Genomic DNA, 20,594 nt, shown 5'->3' on the forward strand with positions numbered 1-20,594 from the left:
AGCAACAATTCTGAGAAAGAAAAAAAAAAGAGAGAAGTGAAGCTTAGAGGAGGAAGAGCAAAGTTTACCAAGGCTATTAAGGACAGACCAAGAAAAGCAGAGTAGTCTTTAGTGATGCTCTGGTTTCATGTAGAAGCACAAGGTGGAAGAAGAGTTCAGACCTAAAGAGGAAAGAAAGAGGAGCCAAGACCAGAGACAAGAGTGAGAAAGACAGGGACAGAAAGTAAGAGGGTGACAGATTGAGAAAGGTGATTGCATGAAAATAGAAGCGCCACAACACTGCTGTCAAGTCTCTACACACACAAAGCACTCTGAGGAATAAGACTGGAGTGCATTAAAAGAAAAAAGAACATTTGTACTGTGTGTGTATAGAGAGTTGGGGGGGGAGGCAGTATCCGAAATGAATCAATTTTGTGGCCAGCAAGAACACACCAATTGCACACACAGAAAAATACACTGGTGGGTACAACATTTCACCATTGTATTTTTGTCAGACAGTACCGTACTATTGGGATGTGTTTGGGCGATGTACCTTTTAAGGGCACAACTTATAATTCTGAGCTGCAAGTCGACAGGATTGTGGGCACTGATGGCCAATATGGACTGATTTAGAAACCACAACCGACTACAGAAAAACCAGTCACAGTTAATGAAAAATTAGCCCACTTGTAATAGAAGAGCCTGTTATAACTGTTGCAAAAATCTGAGATCTATTAAAACTGTGAGGAGCTTCCTGAGCAGGTTAGCCTTTAAAAGCATCACCCAGATATGACTAGTATGAAAAGCCTTTCTTCAAGGCTAATATCCACTCACTATTTACTTGTACTTCCACTTACTGACCACATCATGAGCCCCACCAATCTTACAGGTCGCTATATAGGTGTACAATTACAGACACTGACCACTGATGAAGGGCTACAGAATGGCACAAATTATACATCAACAGTCTCTAATTGTACACCAGTAAGGTGGACCTACAGGCTGGTGTTTCTAATAAAGTGGCCAGTGAGTGCATGTAGCATTAGCATCATTTCTAATTTCCTTCTAATGCACTAATTGACTAAATGGTCACTGGCTAATAGCTACACTTTGTGATCAAGAACAACTCAATAATTACTGTAGTCAAGTATCTGGTAACTGACAGGCTACTGACAAAAGGAACTCACTATGGTCAGGTATCTGGCCCTGGCCGGGCCGCAGCAGCAGCAAGACCTTGGTGCCTCCAGCTTGGATCAGCTCAATGGCCCGTGTGTGTGTGATGCCCTGGGTAGGCTCACCATTGATCTCCACTATTTGATCTCCCACCTGGCAGGACAAACAAACTGTTAGAAGTCTTTCTATAATAACCAGTGCTCATATACACCCTATCATACTCAAAGGGCCATCCTGCTTAATCACAGGCGTTCTGCCTCCTACAATAACCACTAATGCGAGATACGGATGTTTTTCTGCACACGATTGTAGTGCACAGCAGTCAGAACTGTGTTTAACCTGCTAAGCATTACTATTCACTAAGGATGGGCCTTTTAATGAGGTTGTAATGATACAGAGGAATAAAACCCAATCATAATAAAAATTCTTGTCTTTTAAAAAAAAATCGTCACAGTGTCATAAAGAAATGTGATTGGTTCGATTAAAGGTCAAGCAGTACCTGTGGTGGAATACCATTTTTAACATTTTCAGTATTTTAACAACGTACACTACTATTCTATACTAATATACTAGTATTTTACTATACTATTATACTGTTATTATTCTACAATACTATCCTAAAATACAATACTATCGGTCAAACACTACTCTACTATCATTATACTCTACTACTATACTACCATACAATGTTACTATACTGTTACTATACTATACTGCTATACTACACTATTATTATTCTATGCTACTATACTATCATTATCATATACTACCACCTATGCTACAATACTTTTATCATACTATACTACAACACCATTACTGTACTATACCATTATACTATCATAATACTCTACTACTATACTTCACTAGTATACTGCCACTATACTGCTACTACTACTACTACTACTAAACTATTATTGTACTATACTATCATTATACTTTACTACTGTATTTTACTATTATACTATCCTTATACTCTACTACTACACTACTCTACTATCATTATGCTAATCCTACTATACTGTACTACTACACCATACGACTATACTATTATTATACTATACTGCTATCTACAATTCACCACCCAGTCAACAGAACTGCGCGGGTGTGAACTCACGTGTATCCTGCCATCCTTCAGTGCCGGTCCGTCCTCAGCCAGTCTCAGGATGAACAGACCCATGTTGTACTCTTTTCCTCCCCTCAAACTGAAGCCAAACCCTCGTGGGCCTCTCTCCAACTCCACCAGAAAACAGCCCTGCCACAGGTATAAACCCACATGGTCAGACAGACAAGTGACACAGTCATTTTCCTAACCGTCAGTACAGTACAATCAAAAAGAATGTCCTTCTAGGAAGATATACTTTTAAAAATAATAATCAAATTCTCAGTATCGTATTGTTTTAAGGTGAATTTATCCATCCAATACTGTCCATTTTTTCCCAGATAAATGACGACAAAATACCACAGTTGTATGCACAGGTTTGTACGGAGCCCTGCTGGTGACATCCTGTATAAATAAAAATAATGCGTGGCCACGACTTAGTAAGGCGTGGGAATGAGATGATTAAGTCGTGGCCACGACTTAGTAAAGCGTGGGAACGAGATCCTAAAGCACGGCCACGACTTAGTAAGCCGTGATCTCGTTCCCACTCCTTACTAAGTCATGGCCACGACTTAATCATCTCATTCCCACGCCTTACTAAGTCGTGGCCACGCATTAGGATCTCGTTCCCATGCGTTAACAAGGCGACGCCATGCATTATTTTTATTTATACAGGATGTCACCAAGGGGGTTCCGTAGGTTTGGACCCCCCTGGTCAAATTATGTTTTGTTGGTTTTCTAAGTGAAAATAAGTTAACAGAGAAAATAAGTCTACAGAGAACACACTTCTGCACCTTTTATTGCATAATTATTGTTTATTTGCTGAATTTAACATAAAAATAAAAACAAAATGTGGACTGTGCAAAAGTTATGGCACATTTGATATTTCGTGTTTGTTTTCTGATACGTTGAAAAAAATTGTGCACTAAAACTAGCAGACAAATATCATATTTAAGTGTGTTCTCTGTAGAGGATGCGTTAACATATTTTTACTTAGACTAAGAAAACAATCAAAATGTACTTTTTGTAAACATGATGCTTTATCAGGTTTACACAGATCAATTTTGTTAGATGTGCTGGATCTAACATAACGAGCCAAAGTATGTACAAATGGTAAAACAGCCATTCAAGCTTAAGTAAGTAATTACTGCTCAACTCTGCTTCTACTTGAAAAGACAAAGAACCTGAGCACATTATCTGCATTTGCTGTCGCACAGCTGTCAAAGTTACAGAACACCATGTCCAATGTAAAATGGTAGACTGAATCCTGGCCCCGTGTCAAGCAGATGGGTGCAGGCAGCGAGACTCGGTGTCTCACCTGAACCTGCCTGAGGTGAGCACTGTTCCCTCAGTTCACTGCTTTACAATTCAGTGCTACTTTATCAAAGGATGACAGCTAAAATAGCTCATTATAGGAACAGGCACGAGGACTATCATTTTCCCTTTACCAAATTCATACTGCCAAATCAGTAAGAAAGCTTAGGCACCTTTGTAAAAGACTGACTGTGATCTGATCTGTGACGTGTGATAATCACAGAGTTGACATGGCACAAATCAGATTTTTTTTGCCTAAATGTGATCATTTCAGAGCTGTGGGAACACAACGTGATCTTTTCAAATCAGAACTGAACTACTTTCGCATTTGGTACTGGACTGAATACAGCGCAACATGCGGCCGTAATGAGTACAGACACACTGGAAGTCATGTTTTTTTTTTTTGTTTTTTTTTTACTTCACACTTCACATGAGCAGTGTGGACAGTATGTTGGCATTGGCTAATCTGAAAAAACAATGCCATGCATCTGATCTTTATTATTAATGTTTTAGCGTTTAAAACTTGAGTTTAAATAAAGTTTGATTATACATATGCTATTTTGTTTATTTTTTTGCTACTGCATTTGTTTTTATGTTGTTTGTGACTCATGTGGATGATGCACGAGACCTTATTGATTTCGAAAATGTAATCTGCAAAAATTAAGTTCTTAGTAATCTACAAAATTTTTCAAAAATCAAGTTCTTAGTAATCAGCAAGTTTGCAAACGGTCTGCAGCAATAAATAACCCACACCAGCATTAGTGAGCTGTGCAACAACATGGATATAGTAATCATTTTTTTCTTACTTGAATATTGTTCAAAATATTAAGAGAATATAAAATCATGGAGCCAGTACTGAAAATGTGTATTGTTACACCCCTACTCGTTAGAAATAATCAGATTATACAATCTGATTATAGTTACTTTTTTTAAAAAGTACCTTTTTTTTTAAAGAATGTCACTGAATTAGATTATTTACTGGTGGTGCCTATAAACTGCAAAACAGCAATGTTATTACGATAACAAACATTCTAGGAGTATAAAGAATTGCTGAGTGGACTGTATGGTTATACATTCAGATGGTTCGACCTTCAAACAGACAAGACAAGAGTGGAGACAAGACAAGAGGAAACAATTTAGTTTTAAAGAAGCACAAAGGAAACATATAAGATCAGAAATATTCCCTATGTAATCCAAAAATAAACCTGTTAGATTATTACATCTAAAAGATTATGTTACTGATTACATTTTTAGTCAAGTAATTTGTAATCAGTGCTGGACTATATTTCTTAAAGTCATTCTGAAATTAAAATTGAGCTGTTTTAGCTTGTTAGTTCAAGTCTCTGGTCATATTATGCATGATTCATTATATCATACCTTTGCAAAAAAAAATATTCTACTATCTTTGAGCCTGTTTACACATTGCATGAATGTGTTTTGTGTCTGGGTCATATGTAGATAAACTTCGGCTGGATTTTACTTACACCTTTCACTAAAATGCGTCCCCAGTGTGACCAGAAGAGATCAACACATACGGTGACTCCATTTTTATTTTTGTTTACTCTTTTTCCCATTACAATATGAGCCGACAAGCTCGGCTTGGACACTTTCATCGAGCAAAAGCGCATTAAGGCTTTTGGTTTTGGGGACTCCAGCCTTATGAATTCTCCATCTTTGCTGTATTGTTTGTCCTCTCCCCTGCAAGTCAGCACTTCCAGCTTGATAGCACTGTATGATTTGGTTGGGGCTAGTGGGTGGGAACTTAATATGACTAAACTGGGGGGAAAAATGGAGGGAAATTCAGGAAAATAAACCACACGGTATGAAAGGAAAATCTGCTGACTTCCAATTCATGCTGACATCAAGTTATCTCCCCCACACTGTGAATCATTTGCAAATACAAACATAAAGTTTGAAGACATAAAGGTCATATTTGAGCGGAGAGCAGTAAGGTTTATAAATATGAATGTAAGTGAAGTCTTACCTGTTTGCTACCCGAAGTGATCAAAGTGCCCATCTCACTCTTAGGGAGGGATCTGTACTCAGCCCAGGCCACACCCTCTTTCCGTTCCTCTGTCTCCAGGCCGCTCCTAAAAATCGCCATAGAAACAATCACCATAGAAACCAGGTTCCAGCACCCAGCAGCCAAGGGTGCGTTAAGGCTTCTCACTTCACTCCACAGCGTGGAATTATCGAAACCGCTCAAGAGCCTCTTTCTCCTTCCCGAGGATACAGAGTACAGGTTAGAAGCTGTAATTCCCACAAAGGCGCTGAAGGCCTCTCACAGCCCGTACCCCGCTGAGCTCAGTGCTTTGATGGGCTTAAGCGAAAGTGATGCTCTGACAGTGAGCTGCCACTGTGCTGGGCCCCAGAGTATGTAGAGAGCATTGTCATTTATTTCCATATGAGCACATACACTATCAGTCTAAAGTTTGGAAACTTGGGTTTTCCTTATTTTTACTATTTTCCATATTTTATAACGATAGTGAAGACATCAAAATCTATGAAATAACACATAAAATTATGCAGCTGTGTACACTTTTGGCATTTCCTCAAGTAGCAACATTTGGAGCCACCTGGGATGTTGTCGGAACAAAACCTTCTATCTTCAGAAAAGTATCTTTACATGAGAATAAACAAACGTTCTTAACGTTCTTAAGTTAATAGAACAAGATTTTATTCTCGACCATTTCTGTTCATCATAATTAATCATAAAATGTTGACACAGTGTAAATGGCAGCTGACATTTTCAAATTACATAAAAAATGTAAAAAATGGAGATACAAGGTTTCGCTCCAACAGCTGAGACCTCACTGCTGATTTGTAAAAATAAATATGAAAACGTTAATAAACGTGTTATTACATTTGAAAATGTTGTCAACAGATAATGGATAGTAATAGATCTAAAGTGTAGAACTTACTGTTTTGCTCCAGCAAGGTTTCAAAGGAGTCTTACATTCAGAAGCTCCTGAATGCTTGATGAACTGGATCAAGCAAGCTAAATTTGCAGTTTGCAAATAACTAACATTTTGCTAACTTAAGGAACTGTTATCAGTAAACAGTGTGAAGGCTTTTCTCATGGAATACACAGCTAAAGAAAGAGTATATCACTGCAAACCAGTGGATTCATTTGGCAAAACCTTTTTGGCTACTGCTGCTGAGAGGAGAAGAGGAAAGCTGTAAGGAACGAGAGAGAGAGAGGCATGCAGGCCAGCAGAGGACTTGGCAAGCATTATGACCGGTGTAATGGCTTAATGAACTGAACCAGGTAATCTGCTTTAAAGAGGAAGATCAAAGGCCCAGTGATACGAGGAACAGCACCCACAGTGTCTGTCCGTAATCCAGCAGGAGCTGTGGTTATGGAGCATGTATGTATGCAACTCTGCAACCCAACGCAGCGCATCTGAACCTCTTCTGGACTTTTACTAACAAGCTACAGGAGATGTAAACAACAACTGAACCCTCACACATGAGCTTCTGTTTACATGATTATTTAAGCAGCTGATAAGATGATATCTGCAGATTAGACCTTTTGGAATTCCTAGAAAGCAAAGCTGTAGAGAACCAAAAGTTTAGACTCACCAAACTGTTCTAAATGCTTGCAAATCAGATGAAATTTGTTCTGAAGACAAATACTAATAGTGAAGTGTATGCACATATATAGATTTATTTCAAAACATTTCTTGGATTTTGGACTTATTAGACACTCTTGGCATTCACTTAAGCTTCACGAGGAGCCACAGTATGGTTTCCCACAGCAAGTAGGTTTCAGCAGCCAACATGGTCTTGTGTCCTCAAGTCTGTTGGAAAAGCATCCCAGGTGGCTCCTCATGAAGCTGCTAAGAGAATGCCAAAAGTGTGCAAAGCTGCATAAAAGCAAAAAAGGGCTATTTTAAACAATGTAAAATATAAGATTTATATATAAGATTTAAAAATATGAGATTTTTTTTGCCACAGCACTTTTCCATTTTGCTATCTTCAGTATTTTATTAAGATCATCAAATAAACCTAATTGCTATGTGCGCCTTGTTAAAAGCTTAATTGTGAATTGTTCATCTTAGTTAATTTGTCAGTTAGTGAGGCAGGGTGGATCTAAATAGCTCTTCTTGGTAGAAGGCCAGTATTTGTGTGATTTAGTAATATACTTCTGTAATCCTATTGATTAGCATCGCTTTATTACTTAGTTCAGATGTCTTCACTGTTGTTCTAAAATATGGAAAATAATGAAAATAAAGAAACAGACTTAGAATAATGTCTGTTACCGTGAATAATTAAGTGAGTAGAAGATGAACTGATCTCCAATGACATAAAGTTAATGATGAAACACTCTTTTCAACATTTTAAGCAAGATTAGTGTATTGTTGTGTTTTGTTTTGTACAGTTTTAGAGCACGGCAAGAGATTTGTGCTCTCAGAGAACTTTTGCCAAGGTCTCAGACCTTAATTAGCTTGTTAGGGCTATGGCTTGTTCACAGTCATCTTTAGAAAAGGTCAGGTGATGCAAATTTTAAAGCTTTATAAGTGCTCTGACTCCTCAAACCTTGTGCCAACAATCAGCCATGGGCTCCGCTAAGCAGCTGCCTAGCACTCTGAAAATTACAATAACTGATGCCCACAAAGCAGGAGAAGGGTATGGGAAGACAGCAAAGCGTTTTCAGGTAGCCGTTTCCTCAGTTTGTAATGTAATTAAGAAATGGCAGTTAGCAGGAATAATGGAGGTCAAGTTGAGGTCTGGAAGACCAAGAAAACTTACAAAGAGATCTCCTCACAGGATTGCTAGAAAGGCAAATCAAAACCCCTTTTTAACTGCAAAAGACCTTGAGGAACATTAAACAGACTCTGGAGTGGTGGTGTACTGTTCTACTGTGCAGTGACACTTGCACAAATATAACCTTCAGAAGAATCATGAGGAGAAAAAGCTTAAAGATAAAAATATGTTTTGTTTTCTTTGGTGTTAACATTATGCCATTTGTTTTGGCTTGTAGCTGAACAACAATAAGTAGTGGATCTGGCGTCTGTCTGACTAAGCAGGTTCAACTTAGACAGACTTAGATTGGCTAAGTTCAAGCTTCTTAAACACAGCTGACTCATTTCACAACAGCAGTTAACAACTTTCTTTGTTAATTCAGGTTTAGATATTCAGTACCTACCTAAGTATGCAGAAGGTAAAGCATAAAGCATTTATAACAGTAATAAAAATCCTGAGAAGGTTATCAGTAATTTAAACTGTAAAGCCCAAAGAAGCATCCAATCGTCAGCAATGCACGAATTAGCCAGTTATAAATTTGAAGAATTTCGACAGCTTGTGGTAGTTATAGTTATTGGTTAGCCTTTAATTTTACAGTACATCAGCCAGCAAGATGGAGGGGCCCCTAAAAATCCTGCTTAGCGTCCCCAAAAGGCTAGAGCAGGCCCTGATGTTGAGTATGGAAGCTCAACAAACAGTGCATTCTTAGCTGGCAGGTATGTGGAGAGTCAAGCAGGAGTGTACTTGTGTGCGTGCTGTGTGATTGAGTGCGCTGTTTGGGACTGAGGTTGTACCTGTCATCCCGGCTGGCAGCCTGCTGGCCCACTGCTTTGTGCTGAGAGGCTGGGCTCTGCTTGGCTGAGCTAGTGCCTGACGGAGGTCCACTGTGCTCTGAAAAATAAATAGAATGGTCAGTGGTGTGCACAAAAACACACACATCACTCTCACATTTTCAAGACTCAAGTTTGAACTTCACAGATTGCTTTTTGCTCAGAAATACAAAGAGGAATATAAACTCTTAACCAGTAAAGTGCCCAACGATAAGTGATCAACTGAAAATCTGGAACTGGAAATTACATTTCCAAGAATTCCTGACTCACCTTCCTCAGGCAGCACTGTGAGAGTGACACTGTTGCCGGCCTGTTTGATGAGTTGCACTATGTCGTTGTGGGACAAGTCCACGATGGACTGGCCGTTAACAGCCGAGATGCGGTCGCCCACTTTGAGCTTGCCGCAGCGGTCAGTAGGACTGCCTTCTATGATCCGTCCAATCTTATGAGGGATTACTGAAGAAGGAGATAAATATAGACAGAGTTAAATACTGAGTCATTGTCTACACTTACATGCACACAATAACCCGACTAAGTGCTTGGTTAGCCTCAAAAACTGGACTGAACCAATACGTTTACAGAGGCTGTATAAAAGACTAACACATTTACTGTCATGTCTACACACACGGCAGCACAGTCTGACTTTATAACATGAAACGTTCCCTTAATGATGGTTTTCCATGTATGAGTTCCCATCGTTTGGTATAATAACGAGTTCATGGGAAGCCTGGCCACTTCTTGTTTCCCTCATTATACAAAAAACATGACTGAGAGATGCTAGAGGGCTTGTAGAGAGTCCTGAATGAATGGGAGTGAATGGAACTAAACAGCAAAAAAACAAAACAGTAAAGCTTTATAGCCAGTAATGGAGGACCTTCCTTTCATTTTGGAAAGTACAAGGATGTATTCCACTAAAAAAAATCCAAGAAAACTTAACTGTCTCTTTCAGAGTTCAAAATTGCTCAAAAATATAACAGCAGTATTTTCCTGAATTAAAATTGATTAAGCATTTACAAACTATAATTTTGCCCAAAAGCTCAATAGGAACCCATTAATTTTGGACTTGATTAGCAGTGCCCTCTAGCAACTAAAGGACATTACTGAGCGGCAGTTCTACTTGCTAGAAATTCTCTGCTGGTACTACTGAAAAGCTGCAAAATGTTGCAAAAAATCTCTGCGTGCAAGTCAGTGGAGTGATTTATATGTTCAAATCTATCTGAAGTAGTCTGGCCAATGTTGCCCTGCACCAGGTGTTAATCAGGCTAAGCTTAGGTTGACTAAGACCTAGTGCTCTTTATATGACGGTGACTGTGACTATCAGTTTTAGTCAGACTGATTGTTGGTGTGCATGTAAACGTAGTTAGTGACCACTCATAAAACAAATGACATACTCCTCCATGGCCTACAAGGTATGAAACAATTGCAAGGCTTGACTATTTAAAGCAAAAGTGCCTAATCCTGATCCTGGAGATGTACAATCCTATAGAGTTTAGATCCAGCGTATCTGCCTCTAACACTCAGATGCTCTTGAAAGCCTTCTCTTCCTTAATCAGGCTCAACTCTACTGTAGATCTCCAGGACCAGGATTGGGCACCTCTGGGTTAAAGCATTAGAATGGCCCTTGGACCAAAGTTGGCCCGTAAGGATGTTTGATTTTTTTCCCCTCGCCCCACTACAAACTTTGCTATTTGGGCAACCAGGACGAAGAGTTTGTGCACCCTGCGTTATACACTCACTGGCCACTTTGCTGGTGTACAGTTAGAGACTAAAGCCCATCAGTTGTCAAGCACAATTTGCAATTTGTGTCATCCTTTCATAAGTGGTCATTTTCTGACCAACAAACTCCTATTTGCTGAATACCTTTTGGATTGAACCTAGCAGTGATACTGACATTTGTCAGTGCTGCGCCTGATATACTCGTACTAACAGCACACACAGCTACAATGTCAGGGTAACTGCTGTGTTGAGACTGGACCACCACCCAATAATATTTGGTGAACAGTGGTCTTGTAGTTAGAAACTGACCAATGGGAGTAGATAGTGGCCGACAACAGATGGGCTGCAGTCTGTAACTGTATACCTATATAGTGACCTATAAGGCAGGAGCTCATAAAGTCCAATGTAGATGTTTCTAATAAAGCATTTTTAATTTAAGCATCAGTACGAAAAAAAAGGATCTGGTTCAAAATTCTGAGTAACCAACAATTAACATTCAGTATTTCAGAGTAAATTTAACTTGCTAATGCGGACAGCAATGCCATTAGGGAATCTTCCTCAGCGACTATTTAGGTTGGATTTTCAAACGCCACTTTGCTTTGTAATTTCACATACAAAAGTCTACACTGCTGGTTTATTCTGGGCTAATGATAACCACATTAGGGCCCAGATGGGCTCCCCATCCCTGCTGTCTTCATTAGTGTAATCTTTATGCTGCTAAGCTAGACTGTGCCTCGGAGAGCAGCTGAATGATGTGTGTAACCTGGGTCTCTCCCCCTGAGGAATGCATTTATTCACGGCTACAATGACTGTATTAAGTTACAGACACTGAAAGACTGCGGTTTTACAAACTCAGTTCCAATGAAGTTGGGACAGTATGTGAAACGCCAATAAAAAACAGAAAGCAAGTTCTGTTTGACCTGAATTAAAGTGAAAAAGGTATAAAAACATGAGACTTGATGTTTTACCTTATGAACTTCATTGTTTTTTTGTACATATATGCTTATTCCAAATTTGATGTTTGCAATACGTTCCAAAAAAGTTGGGACAGGATTATGTTTACCACTGTGTTACATCACCTTTCCTTTTAACAGCACTTAACAATCGTTTGGGGACTAAAGACACCAATTAATCCAGTTTTAAAAGCTAATTTTTTTTGCCATTTTTCTGTTGTACCAAAGTTCTTACACCAAAGTTTGTTTATTTGGCAGCCATCTTGGCAACATCACCAGGCAGCCACACAAGACCAGACTCCTATCTCTGTGAAGGAGGAGAGACAACTGAAAAAATAAAAAAAATAAAAACTGAAGGCCAAATTACTGCTTCAAAAACATATATGAAGTCACTGGTAAAATCTGACAAAAACCTCATGAATAGTTTAGCCTGGCTCAAATTAGGCACAGAAATATGTCTTTTGGGTTGCTCTGGCTAGCAGCTTAACCAGCAAGCTGACTGGCTCTTTTTATTGAAGGGCAGGACTTTCTCTTCAAAGACATGCCATGTTCAGTGTTACAAGCTTTCCCATTTATATTTTATCCAGTGACTTGTCTCCTCCTTTACAATGTCTCTAGTTATATAAGTATTTAGCTGTGCAACTGTCTTGGGCTTTTGTTGTCCTATTTTGCACATCATAATGTGCCATGCATTTTCACTAGAAGACAAGCAGGCCAGTTTAGCACCCGCACCCTCTTATTACACAGCCATAATGTTTTCACACATGCGGAATTGTCATTTTAACATAAACATGGACGTTTCTGAAAAAGATGATGTCTAGAATGTTGCTCCAAAAAGTGACATCTGGAGTGAGTGAAAGAGGGCAGAAAGATGGAAAGAAACAACTTCTTTCCACACAGCAAGAGAAAGATGGAGTAATACAGCAGCAGAGAGAGAGAGTGACTCTGTGAACACTTATATGTATCAGGCAGGAAATATAAGCGATAAAGCAGAGGTTCTCTTTAAAGGTACTGTTTGGTGAAAAATCAGTTTACACAATTTACTCTCATTTCAAATGTAGTTGATCAGTCAAGATGTTTGGTATCTGAAGTTTGCTTCTTTAGTTTTGTACTGGAGCTGTGAGGCTAATGTAGCTAACAAGTATATTAAGCTTACATCAACTAATTAGCATCATGCAAATCTCAAACCACCGAGTTGTTAAGGAATTGTATGTGGACTTGCATATGTGGTTTCTGATATTACTTTACTTGGATTAAGCTACATGGCATACTTTAGTCCATTTATAGATCACATTTATAGCTTTTATAGTATTTCATTCAGTGTCAGAAACAACATAAGCAAGTCCATATGAGATTCCTTAACAACTCGGTGTGGTTTGAGGCAATAAGTTTATTTAGGCATGCAGATTATGCAATGGTAATTAGTGGATATAAGCTTCATTATGTCTTAGCAACATTAGCCTTACAGTGTCAGTGAGCTGGGAAAGGAAACGTCTTGGCTGAATGACTAGTCTAAATTAGATGTTTCACTGAGCTATCACTTTCAGCCTCTGTGTATCTCTCACCTCCTGGTGGTGGTTTGTTCTTTGAGGTGAGGATGACGAAGCCGAAGCCTTCGTTGTCTTTGCGCTGCAAGGTGATGTCGTAGGGCTCCGGCTGGGACGGACTGGGCACCTCAATGTGGGGAGGTTTAGGAGAACCATTCACCTGGGCAGGAGCGATGTGGGACGGCCCGGTGTCGTCCTCCCTTCCATCTGATAGAAAACAAAACATTACAGTCGTCATCAGCACTAAAATCACCTCCTTTTATTTACACTCATTGTCCAGTTTATCAGCTCCACTTACCATGTAGGTGCACTTTGTAGTTCTACAGTTACAGACTGTCCCAACCCTTTTTACCCTGTACCCCTTCAATGGTCAGGACCACCATGGAGCTGGTACTATTTGGGTGGTGGATCATTCTCAGCACTGCAGTAACACTGACGTGTTGACGTGTGGTGTGTTAGTGTGTGTTGCGCTGGTCTGAGTGGATCAGACACAGCGGAGCTGCTGGAGTTTTTAAACACCTCAGTGTCACTGCTGGACTGAAAATAGTCCACCAACCAAAAATATCCAGCCATAAAGGTCCGTATTAACAACCTAACATAAGTAAATGGCGACAACAGTTGCCTTTAAATATTTAACCATTGACGATTAGTCCAGGCAACTAATAAAACAACATAAGACACATCAAACATCCTTTAATATACTGCCTTAATTTCCACACACTTTTCTAATCAAATAAGCATTTTAAAATTGTATGGTATTTAGTTATTGATCGGTGAAAAAAATATTTAAAAATCTTTTTGAAAGAAAAAATAGAGAAGAAAAAAAATCCTGTCTTTTATAAAGTAAAATAAATTAAACACATTAATAATCAAATTTAATTAAAATATAAATGAATGAAGGCTATTTTTAAAGAGCATTTCACGGTCAGGGATGGACAAGCACTCTGATGGACCTTTCATGTTGAGATTTGGTTTAATTTCTTTTATAATTTCTTAATTTTGTTAGTAGGTTAATTAGAAGTGATTTGTCATGCTTAACATTTCCACTGTTGACCAGCACTATGGCCTCTCAACATGAGACACAATGGTTCTGAACTTGAGTTCTCTGTTAATTCATTTTTAAACACACTGTTTTCATGACTGGCTTTCCTTTTTTTGACAAGCTATGCTGTCATTTCACTATTCAGATCAGAAATAATAAATTAAATTTAAAATCTATGAAAATATTTGAAAATTATTCACTTTCAGGCCTGTTGACTCTGCTCTGATGAGCAGCTAAGTCGTTTGAACCATTTCTGTGTGGATTTGAACATATGCTGGAAGATCCAACCACAACCCAGTTTTAGCTGTTTGTGGTTTTATGTTCTGAACTTTATTGATGTTTTTTGTGTAACTATATATTCTCATTATGAAATATGACGCCTGCAACTCATTCCAACAAACTCATGACAGGAGCTTGTTTACCACTGTGTTACATCATCTTTCCTTTCAACAGCACTTAATAAATGTTTGGGGACTGAAAACACCAATTAATCCAGCTCTGAGAACGGAAATTTTTTGCCATTCTTTCGTTATACAAGCGTTCAGCTGTGCAACTGTTCTGGGCCTTTGTTGTCTTAGTTAGAAGAATGTTTGTGTGACATGATAGTCTACTTTTGGATGTTCATCTTAAAGGAAAATCCCACCTATTTCAAAAGTTCTGCAGAATTCAGTGATTGAGGTGTAAACAGAGTCATTCAGAGTGGTTTGATCTGAAATGATTCACTGTAGACAAACTTACTGACTCAGATTTCTTTACACTGGTGGTGATAGAAACCAGGGGTTGTGATGTTTACAACATAAATAAGGCCATTTTATTTACTATCCAAAACCACCAGTGAACCGGCACATATTCTGAGTTTTTATAAGTAAATTATGGTAAGAAAAAAAAAGTCTCAGGCATCAGGCAGCACATTCAGAGCAATTTTTTGCAATTTCTTTCTGAAAGGGAGCTTTCAGAGGCATTAAACACAGATGTCTGGTTCCTATCATGACCAGTGTGAACAATTATGACTTGATACGTTTTGTCTACAGCAGAGCATTTCACATCAAACCACTCTGAGGGAATCTTTATTTATGCCTGAACCATTTAATTCTGCAAACACCTTGAAAAATCGGGGAAAATAATGCTTTAATTAATGAAGCCACTCATTTTAAAGCTTAATAGCTCTTAAAGAAATAACATCAGATCAGTATTAGTTTCAGCCAATATTCAAGTCTTCGGTATCGTTTTGAAAAAAAGCAAATGTGCTGTCGTGCCATCTCTATATCTAACCTCATTTTGGAGATATGCTTTCTTACAACAGTGACAATATGAAAAGGAATGCTACAGGCTTAACATCTGAGGTAACCACATTTATATGATGTTGTTTATCTCACTTACTCTTTTAAAACAAGGCAGTTTATCCAAATTGAATTGAAGTCATTCCTAATTCCTAACTGGAAAGAGTAATTTCAGCCATTAAACTGGTGCAGGCTGCGTGTGCACCCAGGTTACATTCAGTAAACAGTTGCTCGTCTGCAAAAACAGCCCGTTTCTCTTTTACAGCACATCTGTGCTATCGAGTCTCTATTTTGTCAACACATGATATTGACTCTGATGGAGAGCACTGAACTGTAAAATCTGATATGCCATTCCAGGGTTATTTATTTATGAGCCATCTTCACTCTCAAGCCAGTGCTTCTGGCTCATGGAGCTTTTTGCTTTTTCGAGACATCAGGACTTCCTTTCCCAAAAGCATCAAAATGTTAAGACCATATTACTGTAAGAGAGATTGTTCAGTGTCCAAATGTTCAGTCTCCTTGCTGTCTTTCTGCTGTAACAGTGGTCCATACGATACTTTTACAACACACACGACCTCAGCACTTGTCCTTATATGCTAGGCATCATCAACTGATGTCCTTAATACACTATCATTAATTAGTTTTATTGAACATCACATTTGAAATGTTTGTTTGTGGTGCAAATATTTGCCAGACCTCAGTTTTCAGCCAATCACTGAACATAGTGTCTTTATGAGCCTACATTGCTAATGTTAGCGCTATAACTAACTGAGTTACTGTTTTGTAGTTATTGCATCAGGCTCAAAGTTCTCAAGGAGGTATGAAAATTGGCGCATTCATTTTATTAATTTATTTCAAATATTATGTGAATATTTGTTCGCTTTTAAAAACATAATGTAATGAAAATTAATACTTTTTCAGAGCCCAGCTGGTGACATCCTGTATATATTAAAATAATGCATGGCCACGACTTAGTAAGGCATGGTAACAAGATAATTAAGTTGTGGCCATGACTTTACCACTAAGGAAACCCAGCTATGGAGTACGGAGAGGAATTCGCACCATCACTATAGTGGAAAAAGACGAAACGTAATGCACACATGACATTAATTTTCGACAGTGACATACAGAATATGTCCCAAAATGAAAATCAAAATCACTATTACATTGTTTTCACGTCACTTGACCTCTTTACTGAAAAGCAATTCATGAGGCTTTGCATTTAAACCATGAAATGCTGCATTTGTGTCAGAATTGAATGCAATCCACCCTGAAATGAAATGAAGGCATGGCTATATCACTTTCCACCATACAGCACTTCAAACTTATTAAAATGCAATCATAACAGTGAAAACAGTGAAATGCAATCCTAAAATTACTTTCCCACAGATGACATGTGGAATCCTGGGGGGGGTTAAGTGTCCTTCCAAGGGCACAACCACAAAAACTATTAGTCTTGGAATTTGAACTTGCAACCTCCTGGTTGCTGGCTAACCTCTCCAACCACCAGGCTACCACGCACCTGTATTGTAATGTTACCTGTGTAAACCAGCTTCCTTCGCACAGTCAGCATGACCTGTCCATTGCGGGCGGCGTTGGTCATCAGCTCCAGCACCTGCTTGTGTGACTTCCCTTTGACAGGAACACCGTCGATGCACATGAGCTCATCACCAGCCCGCAAACGCCCGTCCTTCTCCGCCGCTCCCAGAGGCACAATAGCACCAATGTACACCTAGAAGGGGGGAGAGATACGGCTTTATAATGTTATGCTATCTTCATCTACATGATATTAACCCCCAGAGTCTAGAGTTAGAGTTAGCATATATCAAAGACAACAGCATTGGCGGCTTTTCTTTATGCGAAACATGACTGTATGAACAGCAATAACTTTTCATCGAATTCAAATCTCAATGAAATACCTACTCTTCTACTGACAAACACAAATGAAAGTCTAGAACCCACACTGAATTTCTCTGCTTTTTCCAATGAGCTATGAATGTGAAATGGCTTTTCTTCCTGCTGGCAATAAATACAACTTTATGGGTTAATAATATTACAGCCAACTGCATAATTATTGGCACCCATGAGTAAAAAGGTTGTGAGAAATTGTCTTTGTGGTTAATTAGCTCAACCTCAAACCTTTAATTTAGGTAAATAAGTAAATTTACTTTAAAATATATCACTCCTCAATGTAATCTCTCCAGATCCTCAGCTCACAGGGGACTGGGATGTCCATGTCAAATGATTCTGTGGTCATTGTGGTCAACCAATTTTGGATGGATTTGGGTGTATTTGGATTTTAGCTCTTAGGCAGATTCAACAGATCTTCATTTAAACTTTCCTGGTATTTCAGGGACTCCACGATGCTGTGTATCTTAACAAGGTTCTCAGGGCCTTTGATGGGAAAAACAACACAGATCCTCCACCGTACTTAACAGTAGAGACGAGCTTCTGCATTATCCTCCTTTTTAAGCCAACCCTGCCTCAACCTTTATTTTTGTCTCATCTGACCGCAGAACCTGGTTCCAGGTACAGCAGTGTGTTGCTGAGTAATCTGCACATCTGTGAAAACACCATTAACACTGAAAGATACACAATTTTCACATTTTTTTATGTTGTCTCTTAGATGCCATTAATAATCAGAGAGTGGGGGTGTTAGACTGGCCTGTCAGTCCAGAACTGTCTTTTATTAAAAACGTATGGTGCAAATACAACAACGAAGTCCCTGTATGGTTGCTGAAGACTCGTATAACTGAAAAATGGAAAAAAAAATTGCTTTCAAAACTGGATCAACAGATTCAGAATACATTTACAAAAAACACAATGAAGTTCATAAGACAAAACATCAAATATTGTGTTTTTGTACTGTCTTCAGTTTAATCCAGGTCAAACTTTAAAAATCACTGCTTTCTCTTTTTATTTCACATACTGTCCCCACTTTTTGGGAATTGGGTTTGTATATATGTGTATAATATACACATTATAAGGGTTTTTATTTTATTAGACTATATTTACTTCAATGAAAGGTTGGATTTTTCTCTACTTTCGGTCTGAGATAGAGCTATTTACAACAATGATCTGGTTTGGTTACGCTCTAAATATACCAGTGTTTGCTGGAAGCATTGAGAGGTTACTGAGTGTATTTATTTCACATATTTAGCACTCACAGGCTGATCCGGGCCTTCCCCTCCCAGCACTCTAAAGCCAAAGCCTGACTCCTGATTCCTCTTGATGAACACGTCCAGCTCCTTAATGTTGGCAGCTGCGGGGTCAAGTGGACAGTAAAGGAGTCAGTGTCAGCAGGTAGTATTAACATCAACCACTTTACCCTTTATGATCACATTAATGCAGTTCACATACACTACAGTTCAAAAGTTTGAAATGATGAAGAATCATTTCAACAATATTATTAAACCAATTACATATACAGTATAAAAACTTTCATATTTTTTATAACCCTGAAATATCACACGTTTCAAACAATTAGCAGGAAGCTGTAAAAAAACATGAAATGTAGTGTAAACACATTATAGACCACTTTCAAGAATTAATTTTTTTTTCATGATGTGGATCATTCTACCACACTGGGTTCAAAGACTGAGCTGAAAAACACATTGTGGACTTTTAACTGACTTTGACTTTAACTCAAAATTAGCTAGCCAGTACATGACTAGGAAACACAGCTTTGAAGTTGCACATACATAAAGTCAATAATTTTCATGAAAACACAAAAAAGTTTACACAATTGCAGAAAATGTGTTCCAGTAGCAACAGTTCTTAAGGGTGCACACTGATTTTCAGACTTTGGGACATATTTACTTCAAAACAACGGGATCTAACTGCTCACCATGTGGCCATGAGGGACAGGGATGCAGTCTCACTTCCTGCTCTAAAATGCAGGGGTGTGGCTAAAATAAGGCTCCGCCTATGGACTAAAACTCTTGTGTTATGGTAGTGACTTGAAATGTGGAAAAATTAACTTCTTGATACATCTAAGTCTTTCAGCTTCACTTTGAAAGAAATCAAAACGATCTTTTAAAAAATTACATTAAAAAAGTATTTTTTTTACAAGTTGAAATTTAAGGGTTAGGATTTGATATACATACATATATATATATTTTATATTTCTATATATATATATATATATATATATATAATATATATATATATATATATATATAGAGAGAGAGAGAGAGAGAGAGAGAGAGAGAGAGAGAAAAGAAATAAACGTGTTTTCCATTATATGTCAGCTGCTGTCATTTTGGATATAAAGCAGTTATTCATTATTTCCAAAATTATTCCAAACTGATATACAGCATTCTTCGATTAGTAGTATGATAAGTGACTTCAAACTTTTGAAGGGTAGTGTACGTGCGAAGAATACGAGGTGGTGGTCAGTGTAACTCACGCTTGCTCTCCAGGATGGCTTTGGACTTGAGGTAGAGCTCGGTCGGGTCCAGTTTGGGTGAATTGGATCGCACCACGTTTGGAGGGAAGGGGAGTGACTGGGGGACCGGCTCAGGTTGGCTCTGGCTTTCTGGGCTGATTGTGTTTGTGGCCATCTCATGCTTCTGGGTAATAGGCATGGCTGCAGCACACTAACATACATACACACACACACACACACACACACACACACACGCACACACAGCCATCGTGTTCCAGCATCTCAGTAAAGACTCTCACCAATTATATCAACATGCCATCACAGAGCTGTGCTGCATAATAATCTTCCAGCGCTCCTTATCAGGAATTTGCTCACGGCTGCTTCAATAACGTAATTAAAGTGTAGTGGCTGTGATCAAAGCCTGCACCCTCAGACCCAGATGTCTCAACATCCTCCTGCAAAAAGCTGCGCTGACTGCTCAGCACTGCAAAATCCGCCACACACAAAATTAGACTATAAAGCTTTTTA

General features: G+C 38.6%; 1 protein-coding gene across 2 annotated transcripts in view; it reads right to left on the reverse strand.

Annotated features, from left to right (window-relative positions):
• magi3a (membrane associated guanylate kinase, WW and PDZ domain containing 3a) overlaps positions 1 to 20,594 on the reverse strand; it is a 236,802-nt gene that overhangs the window by 4,309 nt on the left and 211,899 nt on the right. For both annotated transcript variants that reach the window (XM_036591340.1, XM_036591339.1), the window contains exons 12-20: positions 20,088 to 20,277; positions 18,847 to 18,941; positions 17,219 to 17,411; positions 13,376 to 13,564; positions 9,412 to 9,597; positions 9,106 to 9,202; positions 5,550 to 5,655; positions 2,267 to 2,404; positions 1,167 to 1,305 (exon numbers count right to left, since the gene is read on the reverse strand). In XM_036591340.1, coding sequence (XP_036447233.1) covers positions 1,167 to 1,305; positions 2,267 to 2,404; positions 5,550 to 5,655; positions 9,106 to 9,202; positions 9,412 to 9,597; positions 13,376 to 13,564; positions 17,219 to 17,411; positions 18,847 to 18,941; positions 20,088 to 20,277 — 1,333 coding nt within the window. The remainder of the gene's footprint in view (positions 1 to 1,166; positions 1,306 to 2,266; positions 2,405 to 5,549; positions 5,656 to 9,105; positions 9,203 to 9,411; positions 9,598 to 13,375; positions 13,565 to 17,218; positions 17,412 to 18,846; positions 18,942 to 20,087; positions 20,278 to 20,594) is intronic.

This window comes from Colossoma macropomum, unplaced genomic scaffold (genome assembly GCF_904425465.1).
Source record: "Colossoma macropomum unplaced genomic scaffold, Colossoma_macropomum, whole genome shotgun sequence".
NCBI lineage: Eukaryota > Metazoa > Chordata > Actinopteri > Characiformes > Serrasalmidae > Colossoma > Colossoma macropomum.